General features: G+C 48.7%; 1 protein-coding gene across 4 annotated transcripts; it reads left to right on the top strand.

Moving 5' to 3' along the window:
- The first annotated feature begins 4,743 nt into the window (after window positions 1–4,743).
- On the top strand, window positions 4,744–18,740 carry LOC142908825 (hydroxylysine kinase-like). Of its 4 annotated transcripts, XM_076059457.1 has the most exons (8): window positions 4,745–4,916; window positions 5,223–5,369; window positions 5,833–5,957; window positions 10,230–10,557; window positions 13,563–13,705; window positions 15,074–15,254; window positions 16,404–16,719; window positions 17,395–18,740. In XM_076059457.1, the coding sequence occupies exons 4-8, from the start codon at window positions 10,233–10,235 to the stop codon at window positions 17,567–17,569; spliced, it is 1,140 nt and encodes a 379-aa protein (XP_075915572.1). In that variant the 5' UTR covers window positions 4,745–4,916; window positions 5,223–5,369; window positions 5,833–5,957; window positions 10,230–10,232; the 3' UTR covers window positions 17,570–18,740. The 4 variants fall into 4 exon arrangements, with proteins under 4 accessions (XP_075915573.1, XP_075915572.1, XP_075915574.1 ...); XM_076059458.1 differs by having other exon boundaries at window positions 4,744–5,369; window positions 15,108–15,254; XM_076059459.1 differs by having other exon boundaries at window positions 4,745–5,369; window positions 13,563–13,663.
- The last annotated feature ends 1,717 nt before the right edge of the window (window positions 18,741–20,457 follow it).

The raw sequence follows: 20,457 nt of genomic DNA, 5'->3' as shown, positions 1-20,457 counted from the left end.
GTCAATAATTTTTCAAAAATTTTCATCAACGGGGACAAAATTGAGATAGGTCAGTAGTTATTTGGATCATCTTTAGGGCCCCCTTTGTGAAGTGGACGGACATAGGAATGTTTCCATTCTAGAGGAACTGATGCTTCTTTGATGGACAGGTTGAAAATATGGGCTATATGTTTGTATATTAGGTGACCAACAGTTAGTAGAGCAAAGACGGGAATACTATCTGCTCCGGAAGAGGAAGACCCTTTGAGGTAAGACAGTTGTTTCAGAACATTACTTTCGTGGATTGTCTGGAAACTAAATTCGTTTAATGTTTGGACAGGGGTGTAGGAATTTGCATGAGCAGAGGTGACTCCCAATACATTATAAAAAAAGATTACCAGCTTCAGAAAAATGAAGGTTAAAATTGTCAACTATTTTTTTGGGATCTGAAAAATATTCCCCATTTCGGTTAAGCTCAACGGGCAGATTGTCTGTTTTGGATGCCTTTTCGATATATTTGTTTTCAAGAAAATCCTGGCATTTCCATGTGATTCCAGGAGAGTGGAGGAAAAGTAGGCATTTTTTGCATGCCGTATTTTTTTGACGTATCTATTCCTTAAAATCCTGTATTCTAGCCAGTCATTGACCAAATTACTTTTCTCAGCACATGCCCAAGCCTTGTCCCTAGTTTTCATTAGCTTTGTAATCAAATGATCAAACCATGGTGGGCGGTTGCATTTAGTTTTAAATCTAACCAACGGAGCATGTTTGTTAAGAATTTGGAGAAACGTGTACCTGAAAGTCTCCCAAGCCGTAATCAGGTTGGGGATATCACAGACCTTGTCAATATCCGAGTGAAGCACATCATTAGCAAATGCCTGAGTGCTGAAGTGTCTCATAGAGTGCTTCTCAACCAATTTAGGGGGGCTTTGGGTCTGGCTGATGATCTCACTCCAAAAATGAAGGAGTGATCACTAAGGTTATTACCCAGAACACCAGTCAGTGTGAAATTGTGAGGGGCATATGTCAATAGGACGTCAAGCAGAGTTGACTGTCCCGAATATTTTAGGTTGGGTCTTGTGGGGACATTTATTAATTGAAACAGATTAAATTCATCTGCAAAATGTGTGGCCACGGCCGGCGGGTTTAGCCAATTCCAATTTAGATCACCCACTAAAACTATTTCACCTTTAGGGAGGCGCCCAAAAAGCTCTCTCAGTGCAGACGCAGCTTCAACATCCTTCCCACTAGGCGGTCGATAGCAGCACACTACCAATATCTGTTGATTATTTGGGAGCGTTATTTTGAGAGCGAGACCTTCAAAGCAACATTTTTTAAACAAGGAGCGAGCTAGTGAACAAGCTCCTCAGCCGCCACCATTTCAGTCTCCGACCGCCAGCGCTTCCTCTGCGTCTTCGCCATCAACAACTCCAAGTCCTTCGAGGACATCCACCAGTACAGGTGGGTCGGTGTGTGTGTGTGTGTGTCGGACTTAACGCATCCACAAGTACAGGTGGATGTGTGTCGGACTTAGTGCATCCACAAGTACAGGTGGGTCGGTGTGTGAGTGTGTCGGACTTAGTGCATCCACAAGTACAGGTGTGTGTGTCGGACTTAGTGCATCCACAAGTACAGGTGTGTGTGTGTGTGTCAGACTTAGTGTATCCACAAGTACAGGTGGATCGGTGTGTGTGTGTGTCGGACTTAGTGCATCCACAAGTACAGGTGTGTGTGTGTGTCGGACTTAGTGCATCCACAAGTACAGGTGTGTGTGTGTGTCGGACTTAGTGCACCCACAAGTACAGGTGTGTGTGTGTGTCGGACTTAGTGCATCCACCAGTACAGTGGGTCGGTGTGTGTGTCGGACTTAGTGCATCCACCAGTACAGTGGGTCGGTGTGTGTGTGTGTGTGTCGGACTTAGTGCATCCACAAGTACAGGTGTGTGTGTCGGACTTAGTCCATCCACAAGTACAGGTGTGTGTGTGTCGGACTTAGTGCATCCACAAGTACAGGTGTGTGTGTGTCGGACTTAGTGCATCCACAAGTACAGGTGGGTCGGTGTGTGTGTGTGTCGGACTTAGTTCATCCACCAGTACAGACGGGTCGGTGTGTGTGTGTCGGACTTAACGCATCCACAAGTACAGGTGTGTGTGTGTGTGTCGGACTTAGTGCATCCACAAGTACAGGTGGGTGTGTGTGTGTTGGCATATTGCATCCACAAGTACAGGTGTGTGTGTGTCGGCTTAGTGCATCCACAAGTACAGGTGTGTGTGTGTCGGACTTAGTGCATCCACAAGTACAGGTGTGTGTGTGTGTGTCGGACTTAGTGCATTCACAAGTACAGGTGTGTGTGTCGGACTTAGTGCATCCACAAGTACAGGTGTGTGTGTCGGACTTAGTGCATCCACAAATACACGTGGGTGTGTGTGTGTCGGCGGTGGGTGGCTTACTGCAGCTACCATATCATGCGTCTTGTGCTGGAAGAAATAAAGCCTCCAGTTAAATTTTTGACTTGTTACACTGGTCTACAGCCAAAATGCTTTCGAGAAATAAACATGTAGTCCAACTTTACTAATTCTGTGTCACTGAGCTGTCCACTTGACACCACCTGAAGAAGGAGACTTGTGTTGCCTCCTAAACGTCGTGATTTAATTGTTTTCTTTTGTTTTATTTTATTTTTCCTCCGTGACTCCACCGTACAAATTCTCAACATTGTTTCGTGAGGAGTCGACTCCTTTTTAATCGCATTAAGAATCGACTCCCATTGACTTGCACGGGGAATCGGATTGTAGAGTTGTGTTAGAAATCGATTGCTCATTGAATTGCATGAGGAATCGACTTAGGGTCTGAATCAATTCCTTGTCGACTTGTGTTTGGAACCGGTTCGTCGTGTGGAGTTGGATCCGGGTCCGGGGGGTTCAGCATTGCCTGGTGAGTTTACACTCAACACTCACCACTACTCACCACTAGTACACTCACCACTACTCACCACTACTCACCACTCACCACTAGTACACTCACCACTAGTACACTCACCACTACTCACCACTAGTACACTCACCACTCACCACTAGTACACTCACCACTAGTACACTCACCACTACTCACCACTAGTACACTCACCACTAGTACACTCACCACTACTCACCACTCACCACTACTCACCCCTAGTACACTCACCACTACTCACCACTAGTACACTCACCACTACTCACCACTAGTACACTCACCACTCACCACTAGTACACTCACCACTACTCACCACTAGTACACTCACCACTACTCACCACTCACCACTAGTACACTCACCACTACTCACCACTCACCACCAGTCACCACTAGTACACTCACCACTGGTACACTCACCACTGCTCACCACTCACCACTACTCACCACTACTCACCACTAGTACACTCACCACTAGTACACTCACCACTCACCACTAGTACACTCACCACTACTCACCACTAGTACACTCACCACTCCCCCACTCCCCCTCCCTCCCCCCCAGGACGAGGGACTTTGTCACCACCATGGCCAACACGGCCTTCCTGTCTCACGCTCCGCGCCCTGTCCCTGATGCTGCCCCTGCTGCTGTCCCTGCTGCCCCTGCTGCTGTCCCTGCTGCTGCTGCTGCCCCTGCTGCTGTTGCTGCCTCTGCTGTCCCTGCTGCTGTCCCTGCTGCTGCTGTCCCTGCTGCTGTCCCTGCTGCTGTCCCTACTGCCCCTGCTGTCCCTGCTGCTGCTGTCCCTGCTGTCCCTGCTGCTGCTGTCCCTGCTGCTGCTCCTGCTGCTGCCGCACTGCCGCTTGGCTCCCCGCTGTGCCGCTGGTGGCTCGGCTTCCTGGGCGCTCTCAGACCACAGCCGCTGGCTGTGGTGTTGGTGGTGGTGGGGGTGGTGTTGGTGGTGTTGGTGGGGGTGGTGGTGGTGTTGGTGGTGGTGGTGTTGTCGGTGGTGGTGGAGGTGGTGGTGTTGGTGGTGGTGGTTGGTGGTGGTGGGGGTAGTGGTGGTGTTGGTGGTGGTGGCGTTGGTGGGGGTGGTGGCCGTAGTGTTGGTGGTGGTGGGGGTGGTGTTGGTGGTGGTGGCGGTGGTGGTGGTGGTGGCGGTGGTGTTGGTGGTGGTGGTGTTGTTGTTTGGCCGGATTGAGGGGGCTAAGCGGGCGCGGCACGGGCTAGAGAAGAGATGGAGTGATGTGGTACAGGAGGACGTGGAGCTGAGTGGACTTGCCGATGACTGGTACCAGCGGTGTCAAGATCGGCCTCTGTGGAGGAGGCTCGTGAAGGATGCTACTGGGCAGTTGGAGGCAGTCGCCCTCCAACAACAACGGAGGGCGGAGGAGCGACGCTCACAACAGCGAGCGGAGCGCCGGGTGGCTAAAGCACAGCAGGTTGGCACAGTAGGGGGCACAGGTGGTGCATCAGCCAGTCATCTCAGTCAGTCGACCCGTGGCACCTGGGTCTGCCCCGTGACCTCCTGCCAGCGGGCGTTCGACACTTCACGTGGCCTCAGGGTGCACATAGCCTGGCACAAGCGTCGTGGTGACGTCACCGCCACTTAGTGGCGAATGGCGGTTGTTGTTGTTGTTTGTTGGTGGTGGGGGTGGTGTTGGTGGTGGTGGTGTTGGTGGTGGTGGTTGCGGTGGTGGCGGTGGTGGTGGTGGTGATGGCGTTGGTGGGGGTGGTGGCCGTGGTGTTGGTGGTGGTGGTGTTGGTGGGGGTGGTGTTGGTGGTGGTGGTGTTGGTGGTGGTGGTTGCGGTGGTGGCGGTGGTGGTGGTGGTGGCGTTGGTGGGGGTGGTGGCCGTGGTGTTGGTGGTGGTGCTGGTGGTGTTGGTGGTGGTTGCGAGTAACCCGAGAAGTGGGCGGTGGGGGTGGTGAGGGCGGCTGGGACGCTGCGCTCACTCCTCACGCTGCTCACTGACCGTGAGGACGACGACCAGGTGAGACCACGCACAAGGATATGTGTCTGTGTGTGTGTAGGTCGACTCAGCCTCAAATGAGTACCTGGAGCGATGTGTAAACATCGCCGCTAGGGAGACAAAGGCGGCCGGGCATGGTGCTGGCCACCCACCCCCTCGTGTGCCGTGCTGGCCTTTAAAGGCGCTCGCTAACAGCACTTGCCCCTACAGTCTGTTAAGGCTATACGGGGTATCTTTGTCTGTGCGCGGCACGGGCTAGAGAAGAGATGGAGTGATGTGGTACAGGAGGACGTGGAGCTGAGTGGACTTGCCGATGACTGGTACCAGCGGTGTCAAGATCGGCCTCTGTGGAGGAGGCTCGTGAAGGACGCTGCTACTGGGCAGTTGGAGGCAGTCACCCTCCAACAACAACGGAGGGCGGAGGAGCGACGCTCACAACAACGAGCGGAACGCCGGGTGGCTAAAGCACAGCAGGTTGGCACAGGAGGGGGCACAGGTGGTGCATCAGCCAGTCATCTCAGTCAGTCGACCCGTGGCACCTGGGTCTGTCCCTTGACCTTCTGCCAGCGGGCGTTCGTATTATGAAATAAAAGGCATAATTTTTGTATGTAAATATCTTATCTATAAACGTCTCCGCGCGCGTGCGCTTGCGAGGGATTTGCCTCTCGAACCGTGGGGTTGACATCGAAAAAAATGTGCCAGCCAGCACGCCCTAAGCCCCACGGTGGGAATAGGCTCTTCCTTTTTCATGTCCGTCACCTTTAAATTAGTCACAGCGATTTCGTGGGATTTCGCTATATGAATTTATTTACTGCGCGACATTGACCGTACCAACTCACGCCAATTGCTTGGGGGGGGGAAGGGGGCGGTGGACCGCGCCAAGTGTTGTGCGTTCAGTGGAGCTCACACCGGACATTTTATTTCACGTGTTTAACAGAACACCCGGCAGCCGCCTCCCCCCAGGAGGGACCCCGGCGGATCCCAGGACACCCAACAGCCCCCTCCTGCTACGGGGCAAGGGATATTGCGACTGCCCCTACTGGACTATGTCAGCCCTTACAGGTAAGTTGTACACAGACCGTCGCTACACATAGCCCATACACGCCCCTCCCTACACTATTATCAAACAAATAAGTTGCCAAATATTACAATGATAATGTTCGTGCGCAGATAATAACTCGGGTTCATTGTTTACTATTCCCAAACAAATAAGTTGTCTGATATTACAATAATAATAATGTTTGTGTGCAGATAATAACTCGGGTTCATTGTTTACTATTATGAAACAAAGAAGGTGGCAGATATTACAATCACTTTCTTTGTGTGCAGAAAAATACTTTTTAAATTCTTAGGTTGCTACATGTTTCCTTTTTGAGCTGTGTTTTTATGACGCTGAGACCGTGCACTGCCAGTCTGTGATGTGGCTTGTTGCCTGCTGATTAATTCACGCCAGTGCACCGCCGCTATTATACACACTGCTAATTTAGCTTTTGCCCATTATGAGTGTATGCCAGTCTATAATCTGTTGCCTGCTTCTTTACCTCACTCAGTGTACTGCCAGCCTTTCATGTCGACTGTATCCTGCTTTTTCAGCTGCTGCCCATATTGCCAGCTTTTTATGTCGACTGTAGCTATGCTTATGTCATTGAGTCGACGTACTGCCACTCTATAATCTAGACTGTAGCCTGCTTCTCAACTTACCTGTGCATACTGATGCTCATTCATGTACACTTATTTCAGCTGATTTCTTCTATGCATTTCTACTATTTCGATTGCTCACGTCACACTATTTGCTGATACGTAGTACTGCGATGCTCATAGCTGTGCCATCATCGGGGATTGCTGTGCACGTCGATGTGTGTGTGTGATTTGATGTGGGGAGCGATAGTGTAGCGGTTAGCGCACTGCGCTATGAACCTGGCGACCTGGGTTCGATTCCCGCTCCCAGCCAACACCAGTGACGATTATCTGAACCGGTCCCGGGCCTCCCCTAGGTCGACTCAGCCTCTAAATGAGTACCTGGTGCGGTGTGTAAACATCGGCACTAGGGAGACAAAGGCGGTCGGGCGTGGTGCTGGCCACTCACCCCCTGGTGTACCGTTCCGGCCTTCATAGGTGCTCGCTAACAGCACTTGCCCCTACAGTCTGTTAAGGCTATATGGGGGATCTTTGTTTGTGATTTGATGTGTGTGTTTGAGTCCATACGTGTGTGCGTGTAGGACCATGCGTGTGTCTGTCTTTTTCTAACGGACAACCCCCGATGTGTGTGTGTGTAGGTCGATGTGTGTGTGTGTGTGTCAGTCCAAGGGTGCGTGTCAGTCCATGTGTGTGTATCAGTCGATGTGTGTGTGTGTAGGTCGATGTGTGTGTGTGTGTCAGTCCAAGGGTGCGTGTCAGTCCATGTGTGTGCATCAGTCGCTGTGTGTGTGTGTAGGTCGATGTGTTTGTGTGTGTGTGTCAGTCCAAGGTTGCGTGTCAGTCCATGTGTGTGTATCAGTCGCTGTGTGTATGTGTAGGTCGATGTGTTTGTGTGTGTGTCAGTCCAAGGGTGCGTGTCAGTCCATGTGTGCGTGTCAGTCGCTGTGTGTGTGTTAGTCGATGTGTTTGTGTGTGTGTTAGTCAATGTGTGTGCATGGCTCCATGTCAGTGTGTAAGTCAATGTGCGTTTGTGTGTCTATGTGTGTCAGTCGATGTGTGTGTGTACGTCCATGTGTATGTGTGTCAGTCCATGTCTCTATGTTAGTCCACATGTGTGTGTGTAAGTCCATACATGTGTGTGTGTGTAAGTCCATGTGTGTGAGTTGATATGTGTGTGTAACTCCATGTGTGTGTATCTAAAGTAGAGTCCATATGTGTGTGGGGCAATGTGTGTGTCAGTCTATTTATGTGTGTGCGAGTCTATGTGTGTGTGTGTAAGTCAATGTGTGTGCGTGGGTCCATGTGTGTGTATATATACGTCCGTGTGTGTGTCTTACTCGATATGTGTGTGTGTGTAATGACGTGTTTTTACGTCAATATGTGTGTGAGTTCACCTTTGTCTGTGTGTGAATCGATGTGTGTGTGAGTCGCTGTATGTGTGTAACTCCATGTGGGTGTATCTAAAGTGGATGTCTATGTGTGTGTAAGTTCATATGTGTGTGTGTGTAAGTCGATGTCTGTCTGTGTGAGTCTATATGTGTATGTGTGTGCGCGTGTAAGTCGATGTGTTTCTACGTGTGTGGGTCGATGTCTGTGTGTAAGTTGATGTGTGAGTCTATCTTTTTCGCCCGGGCAACGCCGGGTACTTACCGCTAGTAAAATAATAAAATATAAAACAATACAATTGTAGTTTTATAAAACAATACAATTTTATTGTTTTATAAAATTGTATTCTATGCTAATTCCTTTGTCAAAGGGTACCTCTGCGGATGTGTATACTTTAACTTAGCTATTTCAATGAGCCATTTCAATGCTAAATTATATGCTAATTCCTTTGTCAAGGGGTGCCTCTGTGGATGTGTATACTTTAACTTAGCTATTTCAATGAGCCATTTCAATGCTAAATTCTATGCTAATTCCTTTGTCAAGGGGTACCTCTGCGGATGTGTATACTTTAACTTAGCTATTTCAATGAGCCATTTCAATGCTAAATTATATGCTAATTCCTTTGTCAAGGCGCTTTGTGTTTTTCTTCTCACACAGCTTAAAGGTCGTGATCTGAGCGTGGCTTCTCACACTCCAGCGCTGTCCTCCAGACAGTCTCGTCCCTTCACCTGATGAAGGCCGCTTGTGTTGTGGCCGAAACGTCGTGATTTTTTGTTATTTTATTTTCACCTACGTGACTTTACCCAATAGAACCAAAGAGTATATTTTATACTTTTTGCATTGTTTACAGTCTGGAAGCTACCCACATGGCAAATTTCAAGTTTGTTGCATGTCGGGAAGTATGCTAAACATTTCGAACAGACACACATATTCACAAATTTTGCTTTTATATATACAGACGAAGGGGTGGGTGACAGCACCACGCCCGGCCGCCTTTGTGTCCCCAGTGGCGATGTTCACACACCACAGCAATTACTCGTTTGAGGCTGAGTCGATCTAGGGGAGGCCCAGGAGCGGTTGAAATAATCGTCACCGGTGGTGGCCGTGAGCGGGAATTGAACTCGGGTTGCCGGGTTCGTAGCGCAGTGCGCTAACCACTACACTACAATGCGTTAAGCTTCCACATGCGTGGGTCACGTGACAGATTTGACGTCACAGCTCACTTGCCGTGCAAAAAAAATGCATTATTGAGCTCCCCCCCTCCTCCCCCCAGAAAAAAACACAAAAGTGTATTTTAATATTTTTTGCGTGGTGTACAGTCTGGAAAGTACCCACATGGCAAATTTCAAGTTTGTTGCATGTCGGGAAGTACGCTAAACATTTTGAATAGACACACATAATCACAACTTTGCCTTTTACATATGTATGGAGATAATTTCGGCCAGGGCTGCTCTGTGTCAGCGACTCTGAAAAATCTGCTGACACCCGGCACACCACGTCCAGTGTGTACCTTTCGCTATCGCCGTGGCTACCGGGGCTGTGCTGCCCACTCCACTCCGCACCAGCGACCCGGAAAATATTCAGTGACAGATTAAGCCCTGATTATTATTCACACAATTACACATCCAGTGGAATTTGAACACGTGATTTCGTGCTTACGGGACAAGGTGTTTACTCGGTGGGCCATAGCTGCAGCTCCCCAATGCTGCATAAACCCACGGTTCTTGTTATAATTCCAGTTACAGTAATGCTACTTTATCAGGCACTGGCTGTATTTCCACTGAAATACACAAGGATAATTCTCTGTTATTACGAATCTTATATCTGACATGTTTAAGTGGTGCTTTTCTGTTCGGTGAAATGTGTTGCTATTAAATGTGATGCGAGCAAAGAGACTTGTTTATTGATCGCTGATCGATCGATTGACTTCATGGCCGAGCGGTAGCGCGTTGCAGATGTTTGTGGTACGAGCCCCACGACCACCCCGGTTAACGCTGTGGGTGTATGAACTGTAAATATTGCGGACTGTCTGCTTCACAGTCGGATGCTAAAGATCTCGGAGATGTAATTTAAATCAGTAGTATGCCACGTGTGTCGGCACAATTCTGTAAATGCGACAACTACTGTGGGCTGTCCGTGAAGCGTAGCGCCTCCAGGGTGTAGCCTCGTGTGTACGCTGAGCTTGTTTCGCACCGTACGTAGCCAACCGTGCTCATCGGAGGCGCCTTGCGCTGCACGAATGGAGCGGACGCCAACGTGCACTTGCAAAACCCAAAAGCTTTTTGATTGCCCTCGTTTTGTCCGTTGAAGACGATGCAAGCCGCGCTGCAGGACGATGGCCGCGAGCACGAGAAGCCGTGCCTCAACGAGTCCCGCGCGGCGGAGCTGGTGGAGCGCCTCTACGGGGTGAGCGTGGCGGGGGTGAGCCCGCTGGCGAGCTACGTCGACCAGAACTACCGTGTGCTGGCGCGCGACGGTCGCCAGTTCGTGCTCAAGGTCACCAACACGCGGGACAGCCAGCGGCCGCAGCTGCTCGAGGTGCAGATGGCCATGATGAGTTTCCTGCGGGAGAGGGGCTTCCCCATGCAGGAGGTGGTGGACAACGTCAGCGGGAAGATCATGTCGCTCGAGAACATCGGTGAGCTGCGCCCGCGTGGGTCCCGGGAGCAGAGACATTGGAGAAGAGATGTACGTAATACTAAATCTTGTTCTACTTGATGTGCATCTCCATCTCCCTTTGTCTCCCCCTACATGCTAAGGCCTCGGCACAGAGACCCTATCTCTCTGTGCTCCGTACGTTGTGTCTCTCTTTGTGTCTCTGTATGAACTCCCTTCTACTTAGGTGTCTGTATATATATCTGCGGTTCTGTGTTTCCTCTCTCTTAAATTTAGCTCTTCTATGCCTGATGATGATTGCTTGCGTTGCAATCGAAACGTCGTATGCTATTATGTAATTTTATTATTATTATTTCTTATTTCTACGTGAATTTACCGAAAAAACCAAAGAGTCATTCCTGCAGTCACGAAAGTGACAAATCAAGTTTAATAGATGTACAGTGCAGTACAATTGATTTTGCTGCAACTGAACTCTGGCCCCCACAACATAGCACCACGCAGCAGCCTGTGATGCCTGTTTAATGCACGATTGTAACCCATAGAAGCCCTAATCCAGGCTCAACCTGCTTAGCTTTCAGATCTTATGATAGGGCACATTCCAGGTGATTTAGTCATAGGCTGATAGTAATCATACGAACACAGCATTGGTTTATACTTGCAAAGACAACGATCAATATCCGAGCATGAGGCGGTGGTATAATACTGGGTCTCACTCCACTGACGATAAGTGATGTAAAAGGATCGTACTTTTTAGTTTTTGTGAGGTTGGTGGATGTAACGCACTGCTTGTTGGTACTGGCCCAAGGTCCACATTGTGATATTTTGTAAATTCTTCATATATATATATATAAAAAAAAACAATGTTTGGTGTGTGGGATGAAACTGGAATGACTGCTCACAGCAAAGCCACACGGACGAGACGATAACATCTGTGGTGAGAGATCAGAAGCACACTTGCTGTTTTCTCATCTACTGACCTGCAGGTTGGTAGATATAATGTTTGTACAGTTCACCGACGCCGCCATTCGCCAACTGCACAGTGTGTTCCACCTCCCCACACCTCCGATGAGCACGGTTGGCTACGTACGTATGGTGCGAAAGAATTTCAACATACTTACGAAACCTAAATCGTAATTTTTGTTTCTGCTTATCTTCCCACGAGACCCTGAGAAGCAAACGTCAAACTCTTTGCATCGAGTTCCGGATTTGCTGACAAGGGGAACACGTCAAACCAAAACCATGTATTACATGAACAAGCATAGACGGGAAAGATATGTCACAAGTGATATATTGTAGAGATATGAGAGAGATTTATTCATGATAAAGGTTTTTGGGTGAGATCACGTTATTTATAAATGTGTCATAACCCTCCACCACCCGACACAGCCAAACAGTAAAAAATGTGTCACGTTGACAACACATAAAAGAGTTCACTACTTTAGCCCACCGGTGTGATGAAGAGTGAATCCACAACATTTACAATATTTGAATACGACGTTTCGCTGGTAATTACATCCAGCATCATCGGGCAATTCGCCAGAATGGTTAAGCCCTCACTTGCTCCCGGTCTTAAATAGAGCAGCAGGGTGATGTCATCATTTAACTCATTCAGAGAGAGATTTAATCAGAAATATGATATTTATATGGAAGAGATAGGAGAAAGATCTATCCGCAAGAGGAGAGATTTAGAGAAATGCAAACATGTCGATACAGAGCTTATCTCTCCCCCACACCCACTCCGGCCTCCTGCATCGCATCACTTCTATTAATATTATTATTGTAATTATCATCGTTACACTTGTTTTCACAGCAGAGCCTCACTGAGTATCGGGAGGGTCTTGTCAAACTTTTCAGTTGGGGGGAGGGCGCGGGGGCGACGGTTGTCGTGTGTAATTTCAAGTGAGTATTGCTGACTGAGACATGTACTTAATTAGTTCTTGTAAGGCGTGGCGGGATAGTTGTCCTGTAGACCAGAATGAATTAATTTTGGTGGTTCGGGCTTGGCCCACGGGCTGTAGTTGGGACAACACTGGGCTGCTAAACATTTGTAAAGCAAAGTGCTTCATAGCTCATCGGATTCCTCCAGTAAAAGTACATATTCTGATTATAATGCCTGGGCTAGCAGCGCTCCTTTAAACCCAGGCTCGGGGTTCATCGCGTGAGCTGACATCGCCGCCCAACGCCGTGTTTGGAATGCGAAGATCACGGAATGCCGCTGACCCTTATATTTACGTGATGGAACGAGCGATAAAAGTCGCCTCCTGATGCAGATGGGGCCCCCATTCACCCTGCTCCTAAGTAATTTGCTCAAGCTGAACCCAGGGAATTCAGCTAGACTCGTGGTGCTGACGTATCCATTCTGGCCCGAACCTGGGCGAATTGCCCCCGGTTCCGGCCAGCGTGCGCTAAGGCGTTAGGGTTGCGTGCCACGTTGCAACTTTGGCGGATGCCTTACGCATGGGTGTGGTGAGGTATTATTCCTCTCAAATGCTTTATTTAGCTACAGCGGTTTAGACAACAAGGCCATATAGGAATGCGAATTTCGGAATGCGTTCTTGTTATTAATTTCTGCGTTAATAGTATCGTGAAAGAAAGTCATGAGGAAAAAATCACTCCAATTTACTATTGTTGGGGGGGGGGAACAGAAATACTCGATTCAAGTTGCTTGAGAGATTGGCGTTTTAAAGACTACACGAATTTTATGTGCGTTATATATGGGACTTAGCACGTTCATTATTGTTATTAACCATTTAATGCTGAGCAGCAAATTGTCGCTTAATTTCCTAAAAAAAGAATAGTAGCCTTGGCTATCAGTTGAGCAATTCATCAGAGACCCTGTGTAGTATAGCACGTGGGTAGTAAACACAGGGCGCAAAGTGGTGAGTTGACACTTTGGCCAGACCTTGGAGGTTCCGATATCAGCTTCCAAACAGCTTTTTATGTTCCAGCAAAAGGAAGCGACGGTGAGATTTCACTAACCGTGGTGACCTCTTGACCTCGGTGGCGACTCCTGCTGTGAATTCTCAGACTGCGGCGAAGGAGAGAAGGAGTTCAACGTGCGGCTGCTCACGTACCTGCCCGGCGTGCCGCTGTCCAGGGTGCTGGCAGATGGCAGCCTGTACTACCAGGTGGGCAAGCTGGCAGCGAGCATCCACCAAGCCCTGCAGCAGGTACGAGCGCACGAGCGCCTCTTGACAGGTGACGTGAGACTGCAGGGATTCATATTCTTGTTGCTTTCGGTAAAGTCACCACGTAGAAGGGAAACAATAAAATAATAAAAAATATAAAACAATAACATTCTCACGACGTTTCGACTGCAACACAAGCAATCGTCATGAGGTGTGAAAACCACAACAAGGAAATTAAAAAAAAAATTCTTGTTGTGGTTTTCACACCTGATGATGATTGCTTGTGTTGCAGTCGAAACGTCGTGAAAATTCTATTGTTTTATATTTTTATTATTTTATTGTTTCCCTTCTACGTGACTTTACCGAAAGAAACAAGAATATGAGAATATTCGCCAAAGTAAAGAGGCAAAAAAGAAATAACTCGCAAATTACTTCATTGGGAAATGCGGAGCGATAGTTTCCCCAACCCCTTACTGCGACAATCTTAAAAAAAAAGTCTTGAGTCTCGGCGAGCCTTTTCTCTCGGTAAGCAAGTGTAATGTGACGTAACGAGCCCACTCGCTCAGAACGTACGCAGCTGTTCATAATTAGCAATGTGAGAGTCCTTCCAAGTGATCGAATGGCTGGTTTTCAAGCAACGTATTTTTGTTTCCCCCCCCCCCAAATTTTATTCCAAGCGTCGGGGTGGAGCGGTGGCGCAGTTGTGCGCACACTGCGCTACGAACCCGGCCACCTGAGTTTTATTTCCGGCCACGCCTAACATTCGTGGCAAGTGATATCTGAACCAGTCCTGCCCACCCCCCCTTGTCCTCTATCCTTCACCAACCTACACTGACCAGTTTGGCGAAGTATGGTCAAACACCCTACATGACCAACACTGAATACGGCAGTGCCTTGATAAGGGCTGTATGAGTTGTGCTAATTGGTGCCATGTCATGAGATGGAAAAAAACATCTCATTCTGTGCATCACCTCTGGTTATAGAATGGCCCGCAGAAGGTGATCTCACAAAACTACTTCTCAGATCCATTCAAGTGTCCTGTTACTCACAAATACCAATCAAACATTTGCCAGCCGCACGCAGGACTTGGGCAAGGATTCATACTCTTTGGTTTTTTCGGTAAAGTCACGTAGGTAAAACTATAAAATGATAGAATTTTTAAAAATGTAGTTGTTTTTTCATTTATTCTTTTATTTTATAGTTTTACCTACGTGACTTTACCGGAAAAAAAAAAACAAAGAGAAAATAATAAGTCAAGGAGAACATCTTTTTTGAAACGAAGACTATCCTTTGCTAGCTTGACGTTTTGCTGCCTTTAACTTACATGTGTACTCAACTGGCCAATGCGATGTTAATCTCGTATTGCATTTTTTGTCATCTTACCGCCTTCGTTTTTAAACATCTGCATAGTTTGAGCACCCGTTCCTGCACTCCCTGCAACGAGACGATTTCATCTGGAACCTGTCAAACACCCACCTGCTCGAGCCCTACCTCTTCACTCTGGACGGCGACCCCAACCAGGGTCTGGTCAGGGAGGTCATCGCCAAGTTCCGCGAGGAGATCCAACCCAACCTGCACAAGTTTACCAGATGTACGCTCGCCTCGCAGCTTCACCCGGGACGTAGCTCCATGCCTCAGGGGGCGAGGGGCGCTTCAGGCCACCGACGAGGCCTTGAAGCCACGACGGGTGCCGCGTACGTGTGTACGTTGAACTTCTTTCGCACCGTACATAGCCAACCGTGCTAATCGGAGGTGCGGGGGAAGGACAACAAACTAAACACAAAAAATCAGTTCAAAAATAAATTAGTGTTCAATCTAGGTTTAAAAGTGCATAGCTCCAGTGCCTTCCTAATATCGGAAAGAAGAGCTTTTCAGACGGCCGCAGAAGTGCATCTGAAAGCGCGCGATGCGGTGACCGTCTTTGTTTGTTCGATGGTTAGCCAAAAGCCGCTGCGAGGATCACCCGAATTCGCGTGATGGTTTATGCTGCTTGACGAGATCAGCAAGGTATTGTGATTCATTTGTGGCAAGCATTTTCTTTGCAATGTGCTTTACGTGATTACTTTTACCCAGCATACACAGATGCATTACAAGGCATGCATGTAATGGGGGACACTCGCACAGACACTGATCACAGGTGAAATCAAATGACAGGGTTATTACATTCAGACGCTACTGTATATAAATCATAATTGTAATTTCTACCAAATCATTTTTCAATGGATGCTAAATTGTGTTCAACAGTTTTTGTTACACATATCCTCATAATAATAATGTACAGCCCTTTGTCAATGCACTATCTGGACGAAGGCATTCCCAGGCTGTGTAGGGTCATGGGGGTTGTTTTGCCTCCTTCACCATGCTGGTCGGTGAGGAGGTAGGTAGGATCCCAGGACTGGTTCAGATATCAGTGATGTTCTCCATGGCCGGGAATCAAGGGCTCGTGATGCGGTGTGCATACCACTACACACCGCTCCATATCTTGCCCCCGTGCAGGGTTGTACGACGCTGGTGGGTTATTGTAATTCTGTGCCTTTGAAGGCAGGAGAAGAAGTCGGTGATTCACTGAGACTCTGCGGGGGCCGTTCTTAGACTCGCACACGCGGCTTACGCAACACCAATCGTGCGGCCGGAATAAAAACGGCACGGGCACGAACGATGACGACGGCGACGAGGGGAGGACGGTCAACAATAAAAGACAACGGACGAAATCAAATTCGACGTTTCCCCCTCGCCGCAGGCATAATCCACGGTGACTTCAATGACGACAACATCCTGGTGCAGGAGGTGGCCGCGGGAAGCGAGCAGCAGCAGCAGCAGCAGCAGGGGCCCAAGTCGGCGGAGGGAGCGCCGCGGCACCGCGTCTCCGGCATTGTGGACCTCAACTCGATGATGTTCGGCTACCACGTGTACGACCTGGCCATGGCCATCATGTACATGATGGTGGAGAGCGGAGAGGCGATGGAAGCCGGGGGTCACGTCCTGGCCGGCTACGAGAGCGTGCAGGCCCTCACCGAGGACGAGAGGAGGGCCGTTTACTTCCTGGTGGCGTGCAGGTGAGAGCGGAGGTGGGGAGGGGGGCCGGGGCAGGTCGGGTCGGGTCTGCCCGGATCGCCGTTGGCCGCATCGGGAAACGTTGGCTTCAAAAACCTGTGGCGGTTGCGTAACGAGAATTAATCCAGGTCTGGCGAGAATCCGATAAACTCGATGATTGTGCGGCAAAAAAAACACACGTGCTTTATTATTTATTTAAAGCTCTTCATCAGACCAATGATGAATGAAGGTCTTGCCAATGCCATGTCGATCGTCGCGGTGGTTGACCATACTTCACCATGCTGGTTAATGTGTATTGGTGAACGGGGGGGATCAGTAACAGTTTAGACATAATAATGCTGATTACCATGATGTTGCTAACAGCACTTCTACGGATGCTGCTGATGGTGATGATGATTATAGAAAAGACACTCATAGCAATGTTGTTTACGATCATGTTGCTGATCACGCTGCTGCTGCTGCTGCTGGAGACGAGGAAGATGAAGACGGCGACTTTCCTTCTGCTGGCACTTCTGCTGCTGACCACGAGACTTGATCCAACTATGGCTGCGATTCCTGGACGCTAAAATCCCAGCCGATCAACAAGTCGGCAGCAAAAACCCTCTTGAATAACAAACGATATTAACCGTCACGACAGCAACGGCGACAACAACAACATGGTCTACTTTTCCCCGCAGGTTCTGCCAGTCGCTGGTCATGGCCCGCTACACGATCCTGCGATACCCGCAGAACGCCGACTACCTGCTGATAACGGCACGCACCGGCTGGGTGAAGCTACGCGAGCTCTGGACCAGGGGCCTGGAGGACATGCAGAGGCTGTGGTCCGATGTTGCGGCACGGTACAGAAACTAGAACCGCGGTGGAGATCAAGACGGACGGCGAGGAGAGAGAAGGGGGAGTTTGGGGTGGGGGGGGGCCCACCGTGAGACACGTCCTCCCACTCGCCCCACCGGTACCTCCCGAGGCTTCGCAAGGAACCGGTTTCAACTTGAACGTGGCGCCGTTGGTTTTGGACACGTGCGATCTTTGAATACGGAATCTGAAAAATGTGAATTGCTCATGCCAGGCACTTAATGCATAGGGGAGGTTTTTCGTGGCTTCAGGTTAGGAACGTATTGTTGCTGCATCCAGCGCTGTTGACAAAACGGCGTTCACATGCGCATCCGTGGGTGATAATAATAAAATAGTACTGTCAGAATATTTGTTTCCCGTTCATTTACTCAGGAAATCCTGACTGTTTCTGAGATTTTGTATTCATGAAGTTCCAGCGTTCAGATGTTCGACCAATTCCTTTGTAGCTTGTTTGGCTCGTGAGAGGAAACCGGAGTAACTCGGAGATTACCTGTGCATACGAAAGGTGGTGGGGGGGGGGGGGTAACACTCGACAACTGCATAGATGTTTTATATTTTTATTATTTTATTGTTTCCCTGCTACGTGACTTTACCGAAAGAACCAAGAATATAAAAAGCGTTACCGTACACCGACATCTGTTGGCCAACTTGCAGCGCAAGGCCTAAAACGTCTGCTTTTCCCAGACAGTCTTCAAATTAAGCACTCAACCCAGGCTCTTCCCCGGTTGAGCTTCAAAGATCTGACGAGATTTGGTGCATTCTGGGTTAATTTTGTTATTTTGTGAGTTGCAGTTGCATTCAGATATTTTTTTTATCTAAACTACAGTTGACCTTAGAACCCTCAGACATGGGCGTGGGGAGTCCTGGCCTCGTGAAAGATCAGTCGACTTTCTTGCGTTGCCATGACCTTCCACTCGGCGGACTTTGGGAACGGTAGTGGGGTGGGGGTGGTGGGTGTTTGATGATTTTGCTGTAAAGGTTTCCTCTACAAAAGTGGGACACTCCTGGGTTTTGCCACCAAGTACTAAGTCATGTTTTGCAGAGGGGTCAAATACTTATTTCCCTCATTAAAATGCAAATCAATTTATGAAATTTTTGACATGCGTTTTTCTGGATTTTTGTTGTTGTTATTCTGTCTCTCACTGTTCAAATAAACCTACCATGAAAATTATAGACTGATCATTTCTTTGTCAGTGGGCAAACGTACAAAATCAGCAGGGGATCAAATACTTTTTTCCCTCACTGTAAGTTCGATTACAGGGAATGACTATAACATGAATTGAAAGCGATATCTGGACCCCTTCAAACAAACCGCATTGACCAGTGTGGTGCAGTATGGTCAAGTAACCCATATAATATGGGGAAAGGCATCATCCAGCAGTGGATTGATCTGAGGCTGTGAAAATTGGCTAAGCCTCGAACGCAGATGCACCACGTATACACTGCCGCCTCCTGTCTTATGCCATTACCGACGAGAATGTTGCCCTCTCATACTAAATTAAAACTTTTTTATTTTACCAGGGCCCACTGAGCTGTAAAGCTCTTTTTTTTAGAAGCGACCTGGCCACAAATGATAGCTCAACGAAGTGGCTTATCGTGTGAAAATTTCTAGCAGCCAAATACTCCAAACACATGCTTCTGAATTGGGAGGGAAAAACCGGAGGACTCGGAGAAAAAGCCACACGATCAAGGGGAGAACATCCAAATATACAGCAGCAGGCATCAGTCGAGATCGAACCAACGACCTCCTGTATACCAGGCGAGGTAGTTAACATCTGGCCACTGTGCTTGCAGCCCATCTTACCCGAGTGAATGTGAGCTTGCATTCTGTGCTCTGGTAACCCGTAATTGTACACAAGCGAGAGTGAGAAAGTACACCGTCAGTTTTTCAGGTCGCCCTATCCGATGAGAGCGATCAAACACAATGTGCGATTCTCAGAGACAGCAATAATATAATCCCATTCCTCTAGAATTACTGTCAGCTGTGCCCCTATGATAGGAAAGGTTATGCCACTCTTCAGAGGTATGGGGTGCTCTCCTTTCCTTCTCACCTCATCTATGCCAACCATGTCACGATGTATTTATTTCAATTGTGCCTCTCGTTCGCCAGTCTGATTCTTCAGCTTGTGTACGTCTTGTATCGAGTAGGTGGTGTGGCCAACACCACGCCAAAGGGGTCGTCCATAAATGACGTCACGCACCTGGGGGGGGGGGGGGTCAGACATTTGTGACGATGCGTGACGAGGGGGGGGGGGGTGAGAAATGTGACGTCACATCAAAATGCGCAACTTTAAATAAATATAGACAACACGCTCCACTTAATTAAATAGACTTGTTAATAAATGTTTTCTCCTACAACATCAGAGTGCAGCGGCACAATAAATACGCACTACAATGACAATAGTTTAAAGCGATTTGAAGCATGTTTTATCTTTTTTTTTGGGGGGGGGTCAGACATTTGTGACAATGACGAGGGGGGGTCAAAAATCGTCCAAAATCGCGTGACGTCATTTATGGACGGCCCCAAAGCCGCTTTTGTCGCCCCAATGCTGACGTAATCCACAGCACACCAGGTACTCATTTAAGTCTGAGCCGACATAATTGAGGCCCAGGAAGTCACCGTTGTGACCACATACACACGCACGAACATTCGCCAATGCGTCATCATCGCCACTCCGATCATTTAGCGGCCGACGACAACGACGACGACGACGATGTCTGGGGCCGCTCTACCCGATGCAAGGATTCTGCCGACGGCTAAAGGCTCCTCCTCCCGTGCGCCTCTGGCGATGCCCCCCGAACAGCGCTGTGCCGAGATGGCTGCGTCAACGGCGGGCGCTGCGCGGCTCCCTGGCGTGTGCACCTGCAGGGACGGCTACTCGGGGCTT

This window comes from Petromyzon marinus, unplaced genomic scaffold (assembly GCF_048934315.1).
Source record: "Petromyzon marinus isolate PM22_M1 ecotype Great Lakes invasive population unplaced genomic scaffold, UKy_Petmar_22M1.pri1.0 PM_G_Scaffold_103, whole genome shotgun sequence".
NCBI classification, from domain to species: Eukaryota; Metazoa; Chordata; class Hyperoartia; order Petromyzontiformes; family Petromyzontidae; genus Petromyzon; species Petromyzon marinus.
Note: the sequence above shows the minus strand (reverse complement) of the source record. Positions and strands in the feature narration are given on the sequence as shown.

What these genes read in the sequence shown, in the direction of transcription:
- LOC142908825 (XM_076059457.1), top strand. Translation starts at nt 10,233, where the DNA reads ATGCAAGCCGCGCTGCAGGACGATGGCCGCGAGCACGAGAAGCCGTGC. An exon ending in CATGTCGCTCGAGAACATCG is followed by an intron (nt 10,558 to 13,562) that starts GTGAGCTGCGCC and finishes GTGAATTCTCAG; the next exon opens with ACTGCGGCGAAGGAGAGAAG. An exon ending in CCTGCACAAGTTTACCAGAT is followed by an intron (nt 15,255 to 16,403) that starts GTACGCTCGCCT and finishes CCCTCGCCGCAG; the next exon opens with GCATAATCCACGGTGACTTC.